Genomic DNA, 17,157 nt, shown 5'->3' with positions numbered 1-17,157 from the left:
TGCATTGAAAGAATGATAGGTTGACCTGGAGAGGAAATATTGAACCAATCAATTGATCCATGGAATAATTTGACCCATGGTTTGAACAATCTTCGAGAGGATTGATGTAACAATTTTGAAGGTGGGGAAATATTGTAGAGAAAATTGAAGAAAAATGCGCTATGGAGGGGAAATATTGCTGTGTGGTTGATCAAACGGAAGATAGGGGAAAAGTTGAATAGTGCCATTTACACTTATCAATAAGTTGATTCAACCAAGAGGTTCAATCTTTCCTTCAACTTCATCAAGAAACACAATTTGATGGAAATATTGCTAAATGTATTGCATGCATTTTTATTGAGGAAAACATGGATGATAATGTTGAATCTTGATGTAAATACTGACCAACCTGCAAAAGCGAGGATTGAGGTTGGTGATCATAATATGATATTATCCTCAATACTTCCCTTCCGAAAGATTGATCCAACCACCACTATCATCCAGTTTGACCAAACCATCAAGATCATCCAAGTTCGTCAAACTTTCCTCTCGACTTGTTTGATTCGATCAATCCAGCAGTGCAAAAGAGTCAGCAGATTGAGCGAAAGAGATAGCAATTCACCAATGTTCAGCGCGCGGTTCACGGCGTTCATGGTGGCCAGTTCAATTGAATTTTATAGAATGCTTTGAAAGCAAATTTCTAGAAATAAATTGTCACGTTTTTGCTTTGTAAATAAAATAAAGACTTGATCATTAGAAAGGTGAAAATTTCGATATTTCGCTTGCTTATTCAATTCCAATAATGAGTATGAAAAAATATTGTTTTGATAGTTTTGGTCATTTACCACGCCATATTCGATTTTTTTCATAAACTCTTATCTATTGAACCCAATCTCTCCGATTAGCATGATGAATTGTTAAATAGTGGATCTATTTACTAATTCATTATGTTATTTTTCCTAATGTCTTGAGAAGGTTAATGTTTTTTAATTTCTAACACAAGATATGAACTTCTATCGTTGGGGGCTGTCCATTAATTACGTAAGGGAAATTTTGCGATTTTTCTACACCCCCTCCCCCCCCCCTTGTAAGATTTTTTGTATGGAAAGCCAAATATTTTTGTATGGCGCGTAAGATTTCTCAAACCCCCCCTCCCCCTATAAACCCTTACATAATTAATGGACAGCCCCTTGAATCAAAATATTTCATACAAAATGGAGCTTAAACAATAATTGGGTTTTTTAGGGGTATCTAGATTATTGCATAATCGGAATCTCCGTCCAAAAATTAGTCGAAATCCAAAATTTCATCATTTTAGGTGCCCGGGAACTATTTTTTAAATTCATTTTAAGTTTGTATGGGGATTTTTTTTTGTTCGGGGCGAACTGTCACTTTATCGGAAATTAAAACTGTTTTGTTTATTTAACCATCAAAACAAAGGAATCGGAACGCAATAAAATTACGTTATACTCAGAAAAATGAGCTCTTTCGATTAGGCTAAAGAAAAAGGGAATATTTAATTCACTAAACAACCCAATTATTAACAGTTAGGTTCGAACAAGTTTTAATTTTTGCTAAAGTCATAGTAAATATGTAAAGCAAAATAGGTTTAGAAAACAAAGGCTGATAAGAGGTTAATGCCATATTGATTTGTTTGATTCGTCTATAATTTAAAATGTTTGCTTTATCCGTTATTATTAATACAGGTTTCTCTATAGCTAGATTGGTAACTGAACGATAATTAAATTATATGTCCTGAGAGTGGCTTTGGGTATTTTTGGCAGTTTTTCTCTCTTTGCCATGCCATAAGGGGTTTTTGTCGTCCGAATAGCTTGAAACACTTTGATTGGCAAAGATGTGACGCCAAGTTGAGGTTTACCAGACTTTACATGACACCCCATGACGAAGAGAACAAATCTGTCGAAAATATACTGAGTTTCCCTATATAGTTCTAGCATTTATACTAAAGGCACGAGCAAACCGCATATGCGTTAGTGGAAATAAAAGATGTGATATAAAACATGATAAACCAATGTTAAATATTAAACATTATTCCTAAATAATCTAATGAAAATTTACGATGCGCAACTTACTTGAACTTGAAAATATTTATTTGGCAGCGCTTTCTTGTTTCCTTTACCATCATTTCATCAATAATTATTTCTTTCTCAAGGATTATTGATGAAATCACGAGGATCAAACCAAGTATCAATCCAATATCTTCGACATTGCCCCTTTCCAGAGAAATGGGTCTAGCCGAGTTTTGAACAGAGTTTCTCTCCCGGCAGTATGAGAGAAGGGAGAGAAGTTAATGCATAAAGAGGAAAAAAATGTAGCATACGTGCACAGCCAGCAAAGCAAAGCCTTTTATTGATTGATGGTGGTTGATTTTCAGTCCTACCAAACCCAATGCGGAAGATAATGTATACAATGCATTTCTGTCAAATTTTGTTTTGTTTTTTTTTTTTAATAAATGTGAATGGAAAACATTATTTCTTCTTCTAAGCTTTACCATTTTTACATATTCAAACATATTATACATATTTTTTATTACGAAATATTTTTGGACAGCCCATGGGATGGGACTTTAAATACCTTCAGCGCCGTCTTGCTGAATTACCTTTATATTTCGACATTACACAAAATTACTACTGAAGGGTGTTATTTGTCAGAAGGGGCAACGCAAGTAAGCCACCATAATTTGCAAACTATGAATTAATTTTTAATCAGTATTAACGAGGTTTTTAGCATTAGGCTAGTTCATCTCGGGACCCACGCTTTATATCCCTTACGAAGGAAGAACTCACACTTTGTAAATTTGTCGGGAGTGGGATTCGATCCCAGGTCATCGGCGTGATAGTCACGTGATTTACCCATCACACCAGGTCCGCTCCACGAATTATTAATTAACTGGTGTCAGAGACCGGCAAAGCACCAGTAATTTTTTTAGCAAAGTTCGGTGGGACACCAACCGACTTATAAGATTACATAAAAAAAGTTGTGAACTGTTTATTACCACTAATGCATTGTAATCGTTGGATTCATTACATTTAAATAAAAAATCTTGGGGAAAATACTTCTGCATACATTGTTTCTTTTGTTCGATGATTTATTACATCTGAATTCAGTTTTCTTTTTTGTATGTATTATACATTTCAATAGCTGTTTATTTAACTTTAAAAAAAATATATGTATGGCAACACGGCAGAATGTTCTGCAATGATGATGCTCTCGATCACGCGCTGCTGCATTGAAAGGATGATAGGTTGATCTGGAGGGAAAATATTGAACCAATCAATTGATCCATGGAATAATTTGACCCATGGTTTGAGCAATCTTCGAGAGGATTGATGTAAAATTTTTGGAGGTGGGGAAATATTGAAGAGAAACTTGAAGTAAAATGCGCTATGGAGGGGAAATATTGCTGCGTGGTTGATCAAACGGAAGATAGGGGAAAAGTTGAATGATTGATATCAATCTATTTTTGAACAATATCATACATTCAATGTTTCCATAAAACGGCCAACTATTGATCAATATATGCATCGTGTGACTGGCGCTAATGATTGATGTCAATCTATGTTTGAACAATATTATACATTCAATGTTTCCATAAAACGGCCAACTATTGATCAATACATGCACCGTGTGACTGGCGCTAATCTCGCTTTTGCAGGTTGGTCAGTATTTATATCAAGATTCAACATTATCATCCATCTTCTTCGCAATAAAAATGCAAGCAATACATTTAGCAATATTTCTATCAATTTGTGTTTCTTGATGAAGTTGAAGGAAGGATTGAACCTCTTGGTTGAATCAATTTATTGATAAATGTAAATGGCACTAATGAAAATTACACCCCCTTCGCGACCGATCCACAATTTTCCACCCTCCGTCTCGTCCAAAAACGGTTGTCGAGGGAGTGCACAGTAGAGAAAAATTCGTTTGTTGACACTGACGGACGGTCAACATGTCAAAATTGCGTTTCAACCGGTTACAAGTTTCGATACAAGGGAGAGCGGGGCAAATTTGGTAACATTATTTAATGGATGAAAAAAAAAATACATTTGCATTATTTAATATTTCTGGCGTTCGATTTGAATAGATCGAATCTACATAGGAATCACATTAAACTTGGACCTATTCAAATCGAACGCCTGATTTGATATAATTTAGAAACTATAGATAATTAAAAATATATATCCAGCTTTTTACGCTAGCTTGCCATAAATGCCTTATGACATTTGTTGCCGACACTATAAATTTTATTATGGTTGTATCGAAGTAAGCTTAATTGTGTGCAGTTTGAGTGAAATTTTTTTAATGTTGACATTGTGAAGCGTCAAAAATTTTCACTTTGGTTTCGTAACTTATTATCAATTTTGAGTTATTTTATTAATTTCTCACTAAACTTTTACTATTTTAGGTCCATACCTGGGTCCATAGAATCTATAACGATAGCGAGCGGTAAAAAAAATATGTGAGGATGTAATACCAGATGCCTACCCGAATAAAAAATACAGTAGAAAAACCGAACGTTGTATTGTAACAGTACTATTTAAAACCATATTTTTACAATAGACACCACTGTAAAAATAAAAATACAAAAACAATAAAATGTAATGTAGAACCCAATACAGTATATTGTAAATAAGATTTTTACAATATACTATACGGGTGGTTAAGTATCGTAACAATATAAAAAAATATTTTTCTCCATATATATTTTTTTGCAAAACCATACATTATATTGTAAATGAATTGTTATAAATACTGATACGTGGGTTTTAATAAACCGTACATTGTATGGTACACATATGGTTTCAAACAATAAAATGTACCGTAAATATATTGTTTTCAATTGTAGTTTCACTACTGGTTATACATTTAATTAAATGGTTTTGGAATGGTTCTCTTTTGTTATGTTGTATTGGTTTACATTATAGATTCCATATAATGTTATATGTTATATTATCTTGTCATTTTCCTCCTGTTAATGGCATCTTAGGCTTCCTAGCATTAAGAGAATGCGCTTTGGGAATTCTCCAGAGCGTTTTGGATAACCCTTCATATTGGATCGCCCACGTCTAAGTCTGAGTCGAGGTCTGAGTAGTATCTGATTGCATTAACAGTTGAAGCTTAGGCTCCCATGCCCCACCAGCCAGATAACTGGGTTTCGCAAACTAAGCATTATTTGTGGCAACACTTTGAGCGGCATGATGGAACTATGCCGAGCGCGCTAAGTATTATTAGACCACTAATGTAGTTGCATGAAGTGGGTGACGAGGTACATAAGTATCATTACAGCGTGCTTAACCGTTATTGCAATATTGAGGCTCCAGTTTGACTAAAGTTTGAAATACACGGAAATACATAACAACTCATGCGAAAACTGTCAAGTTCGATTCAAGTATAAGTTAGGTTAAAAAGCGAACCCGCAGACGAACCTATATTAAAAGTCATTTCAGTGTTCAGTCCAGCCTAATGTGTTAAAGATGGCTCTAGGTCAAAGATAAAGTTTGTCAATCGCATTTGATTCGATTGTGGTCGAAGGCAAGTTCACATGAGAGAAGAGGAGAAAATTTCCCTAAATGCAAATACAGAAATAATAGTGTTGAACTCATCCACTGATTTACGGTAATCTGACCTGCATCATTCCGGGTTGGCCTACATTCGTATTTCTCTCATCGCACTCTACACACCTAGCCCGCCATACCTCTTGGACCCCTGCTTGGACCTGCAGTTCTTAGAATAGGACATTTGGTTTACCACTGATTTAAACATGTTATTGATTTTCAATTGATGTTTCAACTTATTCACTTTTTTCTCTTTCCTATGAAAGCTTTCCTTTGCATCAAAAAAGTCACAATCTTCAACAAAACAAAGCACGAAAAAAATGTTAAACTAAATAAAATTTAATAATTGAAAATTCACGGAAAAATAATGTTTCGGAAAAGTGAATGGTTCAAACGTAAGAAAAACAGTATAATATATTGTTACATAAAAATCCAATGTAAATGTATAGTATAGCGAACCATTTCATCACAATACACTTTATTGTAGCTGGTACACTGTATGGTGCAGAAATGGTTTTCACCATACACCCTATGGTTAGTTTTTATCCGGGTAGAGCTACCCTAGATCGCACTATACTGTTCACTGCCACTAAACCATCATGTTAAGGTTGCTCAGGAGATTTAACACTAACTACCCCAAGCAGCACCCGGATTTCGGTTACGGCGTGGGTTACGTATTTTGGTGGGCAGAAATAATCACTAATATAGCGGACCTTCCATAGCTATTTAATTATCTGTACATCAAAGCATTGGCAACCGGGTGAGACCTGATAGAATAGGACTCCATACTGTGGTCTTTAGTTCCCGTGTGTAGAAAAATCTGAAGACAAATGCATGATTTGGTCACAATCCACCCGGACGTCGACGCATGCACAACCCGGTGAAGTGTAAATACCCCTGTAAATTATAATCTACGTTTCGTTATAGTCTCCTTTTAATGGTGAAAAAGAGTATGTTCAAAACTGTATTTCTTCCCGAATGATGGGCATAACTTTGATTTAGGCCTTTCGGATAGCAAAACGCGATGGTGACGTTAACCTTAATGAGAACACGAGACTTTCTTGTAGACAGTTGTGGTAAAAATTTTAAACTCAAGGGTAAAACATTAACGGAAGAATTGACGACCTACGCGTAGTGTTCATGGGTACAATTTTTGAAATCTTTGTGGACCCCGCACTGTGCACTGCCCGTTATGAATAGTCAAATCTATCTATCATTGTATAGTTTGCGCCTCCTTGAGATTGATTGATCTAATTGTACTGATTTTCCACCTCTTCTCACATCCGACCTACAGTTTTGCGGTTCTCAGGTGCCTAAAATATTGAAAAAAATCAATTACCAATAACATAAAATAGTATGAATGTTAAAACTTTAGCTACAAAGAACTCGTTGCTTCCAAAATAATGTGGTGAAAATTTTTGACAATCAAATCAACAAACTCATATTTCTGCCTACTTGGACCAAGCTATAAAATCGGTCGGCAAGAATTGTCAAAATCGAATCACCCCCCGTAGTTTTATAGCCAGCGTAAAAAGCTGGATATAAATTGCGAACAGCTAGCAATTAGCTATTTAAAAGATGACTGCATTAAAAGGGGTTTTCAAATAATAGGGGTACTCACTAAACAGATTAAATTGCTGCGTAAGCCATGAGTTTCTGCTTATTTGAAGTGTTTCATGATTTTGTGAACGAAATAATTGTGCTGATTCTGCGAATGGAGTGATGTGAGAAAAGTCGGAATCGTCGAGGTGAGAAATCTCGACTCGAATGAGGTGGCTCTCCATTTGATTTACACGGCGAGTCACTTCATTCGAGTCGGTATTCCTCACTTCGATATAGGGTGGGGCGGGGCAAGATGGGTCAGTGCCATTTTCGGGCGCATTACTCATGTTTTGATTATGTTAATAATTTTGTTAGATGACCAGCATGAATAGGGTTCATTCACAAATGTCATAACGCCAAAATTGGCCTTTTTTGACACCCACCCACCCCTTCGTAACATTGTTTATATGGGAAGAAAATGTTTTTGTTCGAGCTGTAACACCATGAAGTACACCCACCCACCCCCTCCAGCGTTATGACATTTGTGAACAAGCCCATATACAAAAGTTTGGGGCATTGATTGAAAAATTATTCACTTTCATTGCACCCAAAACAATATTCACTTTAGGTTTACGTGAAAGCATACATAGATTTTTTCCACAGTACTTTTCACGTAAAACTTACTGCGTGGTCCGGCAATGGAGAGCTAGCCAGATTCTTGTTCATTATAAACAGTTTTCAGATAATAGACACGTGATTTTCTTGTTTATTATAATATATTATGTATTCTGCTGCCAGATGAATACTACGTGAAACTTAAGTACATTACATTGGATTTTGCGGAAATCCATGGAAATACAAAATAAAATGTTTTTTTGCCATTTTTCTTATGCGATACATTCCATATATTCTCCATATAAACGGCCGCGGGGCAAGATGGGTCACCTTCAATTTTGAACGTATTTTTGGAGCATTCAAAAGTTATTTATTTTTTATTACAGACTATCTCATAAATGACTTCAATCAAGTGGAATAAACGCTCAAAATTATAACATAAAATTATGATATTTTTTTAGTAAAAACATCGATTTTCAAGTCGCCTCAGGACCACTCAAATCGTAAAGTTTTTTTTATATTCAAAATAAATTTATAAAATGTTTGTTCCGTACCGGAAGAAGTTTATTACGCTGCAGAAATCATTTTTAAATCGAATTTGTAAAACACTATTTTGTATCAAGACCTTTTCGTATGTCATGCTTGGTTTAGGTCCTTTTCGTATGTTATTCTGTATACTTCTAGAACGCGCCCGTCTTCCTACTCGCTCACTCACATGTAAATTGTAAACAATGAGCGAGAGCGCTGATCGCCAGTCTGACGGTTTGACAGCTGGAACAGGTAGCACCGATATAGGCCCTGACAGCGCCGCAGTGCTGCCGCCTGGTGGGAGTCGTATGGCAAACGTGAGAAAAAACGAGACAAAACACGTTTGTTTATACTTCTTCACGCACACGATGACAGATACAAATGGGATTTCCCATTGGAGTGAGTGCATTTTTGCTGCCGTCAGAGCCAATGACAGTAGGCGACGGTAAGCACCAACCACGAAAGCTCCTGAAAGTTCTGGATGCACGCTAACTGGAAGATACCCGAAAGTTCGAGAAGTACCCCAAATGGGTAAAAATAGCGCAGTGCAACCAGACCGGAGTCAGTTTCATTTCAATCGCGAATATAATCGTACCAAAGTGTAAGAAAAGTGGAAAGTGGAATAAAGAGAAAGTTCTAAGTGAAGTGAAGTAGTGTTTCTATTACAGTACCAAGTTCCAAAGTGTTTAGTGTTCTCCAGTAAGGAAATCGTCCTCCACGTTTAAGAAGTTATTGTCGGGCCGCCACCAAACCGGACTTCGCACAATCAAGTCGCGACGCGACCCAACTCGCGACGTTTTTGAATCATGTTTAAAGTAGTGCGCATCCTTCCCGTTGTTGTCAGCAACACAGCGCACTAGATGCGAAACAGATGCGACACTTGTGGTCCAAGGAAATGGCAATTTTTGATTGAATGTCTGTCCTGATTCCAACCAGATAGACAATACTTCCAATCCAACGGTTTCCTTACATCTCAAGTTCGAACCATATACAGTCCACTGCCAAGAAGAGAGTCGTCCACCAAGTCTACGAAGTTCCTCGTATCCAGCGATCTCCCTTCTCCAATTCCACCAGTGTGGAACAATGTTTACTAGTAGCTCTTGTTTACTCAGTACGGATATGGAGCATATTTGAATGCGGAACAAATCTTATATTTTGACGTTTTTCGTTGAGAAAATGTTAATTACTTAAAAGGTGACCCATCTTGCCCCGCACTTTTTTCACGGCACAAAATCGATCACTTTTTAAAACTGCTTGTTTAACATCATATTTTGTATTTAATGAACTTTTTATCGACTTTTAGCATAGCTAACTAGTGTATTAAAGAGTAGTGGACGAATGCAAACCAATCCGATTTGTATTTACGAAGTTATGGTGATCCATCCTTATGCGACCCATCTTGCCCCGCCCCACCCTACGACTCCGACTTTTCTCACGTCACTTCATTTGCAGAATGAGCACAAATCAAAGATTGCCTTGGTGATCGCGACGATTAATCAGTTTAATCGATTTACGCTGTTTAGTTTATTCCCCTAATTGTTGTGAAGAATTAGCATTAAGTTAAAATTCACAAATACAAAGAAGTTAAAAAAAAAATAATCCCCCTAATATGTGTTTAGTAATAATAATATTAGTAATCCGTGATAAAAAAAAGATCATAGAGATACAACAGAATGGATTGTTACAACACGCTGAATTGAATGGTACTTACCATTAATTCAATTGTTTAAAACGATAGAGTAACAACAGATTTCATGGTTTTCCACCATAGCATGTATTGTAAATGTCACTTTAACAATAGAAAATGGGGGTTGTTATGTATCTTTACCATAAAAAAATCCAAATTTTCTGGAAAAAAATCAAGTCAACTACCATTCAACTTATGGTGTTTTTATTATTGAAATCTCTAGTGCCATTGATTTTATTGTACACGTATTGTAGTTCCAATACACCATTTTCAGCAGGAAAATACGTACACAATATAATTTGTTGTTGAATAGTCAAATTTATCATTATTCAATGGTAGTTTATGGTAATTTTATTGGAAATTTTTATCAGGGATGGCAATCATCGCACAGATGGAATTAGCACATATTATAACTCTGCGGAGATGTGATTAAAAGGAAAAGCTTTTGTCAAGAAACATTGTGAAAATAATGTGTTTGTCGGAAGTCAACTAAAAAAAATAGGACACGAAGTTTATAGAACATTTTTGTATTCTAATTAACCAAACAGATAAGCTTACATCATCAGATATAACGTTTTTAATGGCTTGAAATTCATTGGTATACCTTCATGAACTATTTTCATGGCACTTTTCCGACAGTATTTCTCTACTTTTGAAACTGAGCTAACTCACAAATACTCAACGGACGTCCACATATGTAATTACTTCAACGAAGTTTGAACCACCTCACAGCGGTACTGGCTGAATCCGTAGAAAACATAAAACTGGGTACGCTTTAACGATTCCATCGTTTTTTCATTAACGGCCAGCGTGACCTGAACTTTCCACTTGTCCAACTTGCAACCAATCAGATTCCAGAGGTTTGATCCATGCATCAAGTTGGCCTTGCGCAAACGTTGTATAACTTTCCATTTCCTGTTGCCAGGGTAACGCTTCCACGGCAAAACCAATTGCAGCACATTTTTGACGACAAATTTACTGCTCCATGGTTCAATGAGAATTCGAGCCTGGCGCCAGAACGGTTCCTTCGACAGCTTTTCCACCGTCGAAATCATCCACGATGTAGAGTACGCGTTCGCTCCCAGGAACCAGAGTGTGTCCAGGTGGAATCCGTTCCGCTTGAATTGTGGATGTGGCTTTTCGATCGGCAAACTGTCCATTGCCGTCATGATAGCGTTCATCAAACGAGCACGGTACGGTCGAGGGCAGAATATACCAACACGTAGGTTGGTAACTGGAGGGTCATCATCGGATAGTATCCAGTAGTCCGGGACAGGAGATGATGACTTAGAATCACTTTCTTCACATGTGCCCTAGAAGAGAAATACATCATGAAAACAAAAATAGTTATCTTAAAGTAGAAATTCATCAGAGTTATCATATATCTATGTCATTTGGCTATGTGATGGCACTGGTTTTACTTGTATTTGTGTTAAGACACTGATCTGACTGAATTTCAATGCTCATATGAGAAAAAAAAGTGCCAGGCGTGAATGGGCTGTAAAATGGTGAGTCGGAAACATGTCTTAAACTTCCTTAAGTTAAATGATAACACCGATAACTTGGTTTGGATACTGATACTGTATTGAAGTTTCTTCATCCGAAGTCGTTAAAAGATAACATAATATTTTAGCGATATATACAGAAATGCTATGACATTATTATATAATTCAATCTGGCCACACTGCTAGCCGCATTGGCAAAGCTCAAATTCAAATCATTAGATTGGGCCTTTACACATGTTCTACGAGAGCTTTTTACCACAGTTGATATCTGTGGGAACGGGTGAAAAGAGAATTGATAAACAACCGTGATAACCTCACGAGAGTTGTTATTGTTTACTACTGGATCTTCAACAACATGGAGTGTCCAGCATAGCTCTGGTCCTCACAAGTTCCTACCGCATGCTTCCAGGGGCCAATCGATGACAAAGACCGCCGGCTATGAGTCGTATGCTTAGCTGGTAGTGCAGCCTGGGCACTGTTGTCCTTCTGACTTCAGCTAGATTGAGGAGGTATGTTCCGAGCGTCTGTTCACCAAGTAGGTGCGACTCAAACAGCGTTTGTACTGGCATCCAGCGGCTGAATATGAAATGCTCCTCCACTGAAAGCTATACATACCTATAATGGCAGCCCCATTACGGTGGATAGGAGACATTAGTCCAACATCCTACTGTCTCCGAAACTCTACAAACCGTTTAAGAAACCAACAGAGAAAGATCATGGCAACACCTAACGACAACGATCACGCTCTACAGGATGTACCAACAGTCGCACTCAGCATTAAATATAAACAGTTACGTCACTATGTATTTGAGGGATGGTGTCGCCAATATGGCCTTTCGGTAAACCCGAGTAAAACATCTATTGTTCTTTTCACGGAAAAGCGAAACCGTAATGGTGTTCGACCTTTGCGTCTTTTTGATTCTGGATTCGTTGTGACTAAACAGGTGAGGTACGTTGGAGTCAGGGCGCAAAATTTTTGAGCAGACGAGCTGAAGTTCACCGTGCGGCAATTTTCATTCACTTGCCTGCATATTCATATTCAGCTGCTCGATACTCGTTTGTCAAATGAATGAAAGTCAATGAATATTTGTAAACATCTTTCAAAGTGTTAAATTGCTGATAAAATATTAACGTTTCGATTACATTTAACGGTGCTTTACACAGATCTTTTCCCATTTGATTGTTGTGGAGGGTTTTTGGAAGGAATCGTAGCCATAAACATAGGTAATTATGAAGATGTTTCTCGATCGGCTTCATATTCAATGACTACGAATTGACTGACTGTGTGAAGAGGGAGAGCGAAAATGAATTTGTTTGTTTTGAACATTCAGTGCAGAATCATTCAATTTCGTGCTGTTTTCAGTCAATGACTATGAACATTTTGCACCCTGGTTGGAGTTATTCTTGATTCCTGGACTCCTCACATTGAGTTCAGAACCAAGAAAGCCTATATGGCCTTCGGGCGATGCCGGCGAACTTTCGGTAAAATTTGGGGTTCTTCTTCTTTATGGCTCTACGTCCCAACTGGGACTTAGACGCCGTCTCCGGATTGGCGATCCATAGCCTTAATCACTAGGCTAACTGGAGACCCCTTTAAACTTGGGGTCTAAAACCCGAATACATATATCAAATGGATTTACACAACTGTTGTTCGGCCAATATTGGCCTATGGATGTCTTGTGTGGTGACAAAAGGGCGAAGTGAGAATAATCCAATCCAAATTAGGCCATCTCCAAAGGATGTGCTTAATGGCGATGCGATGTCTGGAGCGTTCTCTTCAACTCCCACGGCAGCGCTCGAAGTTCTCTTTGACGTTGTCCCACTACACATTCATCTTAAACAAGGCGCACTTCCTTGCGCTTACCGCCTATCGGTACTAGGTTTACTAGATGAAACTCCTGTGGACCGTAGATCAACACACACTTCGTTGTTTCCACTATTGGTGAATTGGGACAAAGTGGTCCTTGCTCCAAGTGATCTCACAACTGGTTGTAATTTTCCATATAGGACATTTTCCAAGAAATTCCCTTCTCGGGATGTGTGGACATCTGGTTATCTGGAGAGAAGTGTTTCAGACGGCATCGTATGTTACACTGATGGCTCCCTTCTCGAAGGTCGAGCAGGTGCTGGTGTCCACTCTCGTGAGCTCTACATCAGTTTTACTCACTTGATGGACACTGCATCGTTTTTCAGGCTGAGAACTTTGCTCTTATGTGCGGAGTGCAATCAGCACTTCAGCAGCACGCACTGGGCAAAGTCATATACTTCTGTTCAGATAGGCAGGCAGTGCTATTAAAGCACTTGCTTCGGCCAGCTCTTGATTAAAGTTAGTTACCGTCGAACATAAACCGAGGAGCTGAGTTCCGCAAATGCTGTTCACTTTGTATGGGTACCTGGCCATTTTTCCATCGCTGGAAATGAAATGGCTGGAGCCAGCTATTCCGATATCGAAGTGTTGGGTAAAGCTTCAGATTGACACCTGAACTGTCACTCAGCACAAACAATATTGGAATAGTTTGGAGTCATGTCATCAAACAAAATTGTATTGTACTAAGCCATCTCCAGGGGTGGCGAAGTATCTAACAAATCTGTCTAAGCCGGATTACAGCATGCTGGTCAAAGTATTGACTGGCCACTGCCGACTGGCGAATATTCATCAAGCTGATTCATGTGTATGTGAGAGCTGTGAATTCGATTATGGAACTTCGTATCGTTTGATATGTAACTATCCAGTTTTTGCGCAACTGAGTTTCCGAGGGGGCGGAACATTTGGCATAAGGTCGTTTGGCATAAGGTCACTTGGAATAAAGCCATTTGGCATAATGGACATTTCAAGACCAATAATTGAAAAGGCCACAACAACATTTTGTAAACAAACATGTTTTTTTCGTCTTGAGGCCTTTTGAACTCCATCCACACACCTCACCACCACTAACAGATAGCGCAAACATCAAGCTTTCTGTTAATAGTGGTGAGATGCGTGGGTGGATCCCAGAAGGTCCTAAGTCGACAGAAACGTGTTTGTTTACGCAATGTTGATGTGGACTTTTCAATTGTTGGCCTTAATTTGGCATAATCGAAATGCACTCTTTTTTATTATGCCAAGTGTCCATTACGCCAAACGTCTTTATGCCAAGTGACCTTATGCCAAACGGCTTTATGCCAGACCCCTACCAGACCAGGGTTAAGTCACTTTTGTGGTTTTTGTGTGCAATATGCAGGAAAGACATAGAACATGTTGCACAATCATTCACAAAGATAATTCAATTAGAGCCAAGCTCAGCTACTAAGGGGTCCACTATTGCGTAAAATACCCTGCATGATCCCTCCGGCCCCAAACCTGTAAGGGGCTGTCCATTTATTACGTAAGGGAATTTTCACGATTTTTCGACACCCCCTACCCCCCCCCCCCCCCTTGTAAGATTTTTTGTATGAGAACCCAAATATTTTTGTATGGCGCGTAAGATTTTTCAAACCCCCCCTCCCCCCAAAAACCCTTACGTAATTAATGGACAGCCCCTAACGTGGGTAGATCACCTTAAAATGATGCGTTGTGGTGTAAGATCTACCAAATCAAATTCTGATCTTGATATTTCCCGCATTTATAATATTCAGTCAGTCTTGCATAAATGTCAGAGATTAGTCCACATATTTGTGCACCTTATTGTGCTTTGGTTCGGACGGGAAGGAGGCATCCCTCATAAAAGCGGTCTTCATAGGACTGTCTGTGACTGTACCATCTCATATGTAACACAAAAAATACAGCCTTTCTAGACTTCTAGACCACTGCGCTGAGAAACAAAACAAAAACAATGCACTTACGATATTGAAATTCTCATCATCGTCCATTTCTATCAGATCCATCCAAAACTCAGGCTGATCTTCATCGTCCGTCGAGGCCGCTTGCTCTTCCCGTCGCTGCCGTTTCTGGGCCCTCGTGAGCCGCTTCAATTTCCGCTTCCGTTTCGGCTGCAAGCTTTCATCTCCGGGCCAGCCCGTCAGATCGACGATGGTCCTTTCCTGGACGGGCAAAATTTCCACATCGGATGAATCGGATATCGAGAAAGTCATGTCTGGATTGGCTAACGGCAATCCGAGCTCCGGCACAACCGGACGACGATATACATCCAGTGGCAATCCTCCGGAACCAAGCCCGATATCGTACTTCAGCGCGAGTTCCACTTCGATCAACTGAATTTAAAGTAGGATGTTCAAACACAAGATTGAATAACAATCTGTAGGAATCAGATAGGTAGTTACCTCCAAAGTCCCGATGAAAAACATTTCGTTGATGGCAAATATGATCCAGGGGGCAGGGCACGGAGCAATGCGCGGATGCCTGCGATTCAGATGCCGTAGAACAATGCGCTCCATTTTTTGTTTGCTAAGCGGATGACTGGGAATTTCCACCGAGGACAGCAAACGGGCGTATTTCGCATTATCCACAGTTGAAAACATTTTTACAGACACACAAATTGCGAGAAAAACACCCGGTTTAGATTGAAAATATTCTGCACTTTCACTCTGAAAGCCGAAATAAGGATACTGCACCGCGGCGGCGTAATCTTCTCTTTGAGGATGAGCCTCTGCACGAATCTGGTGTACTGCTCACTCCCACAGAAAATTTGAAAACAGCGCGCACAGTAAAAGTCAAATGTGACTTTTACTGTGCGCGCTGTTTTCAAATTTTCTGTGGGAGTGAGCAGGACAGGGCAAATTCGTACAGAGGCTCAATGATCGACGCCGAAGTCACAGATGTACACGGAACCGCCAAACTACCCAAAATTGAGTTCCTTTGACGCAATCCCATAGTTCGGCCCAATAAGCCAATTTTGGGTAAATGCAGGTTTACTCAAATTTGGGTTGAATGAGGGGGGGGTCTTGGGTTGAATTTACCTACTCTTAAGTAAATGTTTTTGCTGGAGGTGAAGGCAATTTACCTAGTGTGAGTTTAATCGATTTACTCAAATTTGGCTTATTGGGCCGAACTATGGGATTGCGTCAAAAGAACTCAATAATTATTTCGGGTAGTTTGGCGGCTCCGTGTAGCATTGGGCGTACGCCGAAAATGTTATTTGAGCACGCTAAAAATAAATCCAACATTGCGTACTAAAATTGCACGGAGCCGCCAAACTACCCAAAATTGAGTTCTCTTTGACGCAATCCCATAGTTCGGCCCAAAAAGGCAATCCACACTAAAAATAATCCGCATCTAGTTTGTATTTGCCGCGCACATAGATTTTTGCAATCAAGCTTTGCACTTAAATTTCACTGGCCTTGCACATAGAACCAGATGGGCTAGAACATCTTAGGGTGTGAACCATTTCGCTTGTTCGTTTAACTTTTAGTTAAAATTTGACTTTTCGATAGTTATTTTGAAAATAACCCTACTCGCGAGCAGGGTTAGTCTTGACAGTTCGATAGTTATTTTTTGTTCGCAATGATTTGGCTGCGTACTGTATTTTGTTCCAAATAACTACTCCTCTGTCAAATTTCAAATGGGCCACCGTCGTGGTTATTTTTTAACTTTTCGATGGCAAATAACTATCCAAGTGTCAAATTTTAACTAAAAGTTAAACGAACAAGCGAAATGGTTCACACCCTTAGTTTCTACAAGCAATGCACATAAATAATAAAGGTCTAAACTTTTACATTTTAAAGGTCAACTTATTGTATTTTATATGTCATCACATATAAATACTAAATGTGATTTTCTAGAAATAAA

At 38.6% G+C, this 17,157-nt stretch overlaps 1 protein-coding gene across 2 annotated transcripts in view; it reads right to left on the bottom strand.

Annotated features, from left to right (window-relative positions):
- The window catches only part of LOC115260626 (uncharacterized), a 48,107-nt gene extending 32,110 nt beyond the window's left edge, over positions 1 to 15,997 (bottom strand). Inside the window, exons 1-3 of one of the 2 annotated variants that reach the window (XM_062845538.1) lie at positions 15,693 to 15,997; positions 15,255 to 15,623; positions 10,603 to 11,240 (exon numbers count right to left, since the gene is read on the bottom strand). In XM_062845538.1, coding sequence (XP_062701522.1) covers positions 10,629 to 11,240; positions 15,255 to 15,623; positions 15,693 to 15,890 — 1,179 coding nt within the window. In that variant the 5' untranslated portion in view covers positions 15,891 to 15,997 and the 3' untranslated portion in view covers positions 10,603 to 10,628. Of the gene's footprint in view, positions 1 to 10,602; positions 11,241 to 15,254; positions 15,624 to 15,692 lie in introns of those variants that run through there. The other variant, XM_062845539.1, reaches the window with a different exon arrangement.
- Positions 15,998 to 17,157: the final 1,160 nt, after the last annotated feature.

The sequence above is a fragment of the Aedes albopictus genome, chromosome 1 (assembly GCF_035046485.1).
Source record: "Aedes albopictus strain Foshan chromosome 1, AalbF5, whole genome shotgun sequence".
NCBI lineage: Eukaryota > Metazoa > Arthropoda > Insecta > Diptera > Culicidae > Aedes > Aedes albopictus.
This window is presented reverse-complemented; position numbering and strand designations above follow the sequence as displayed.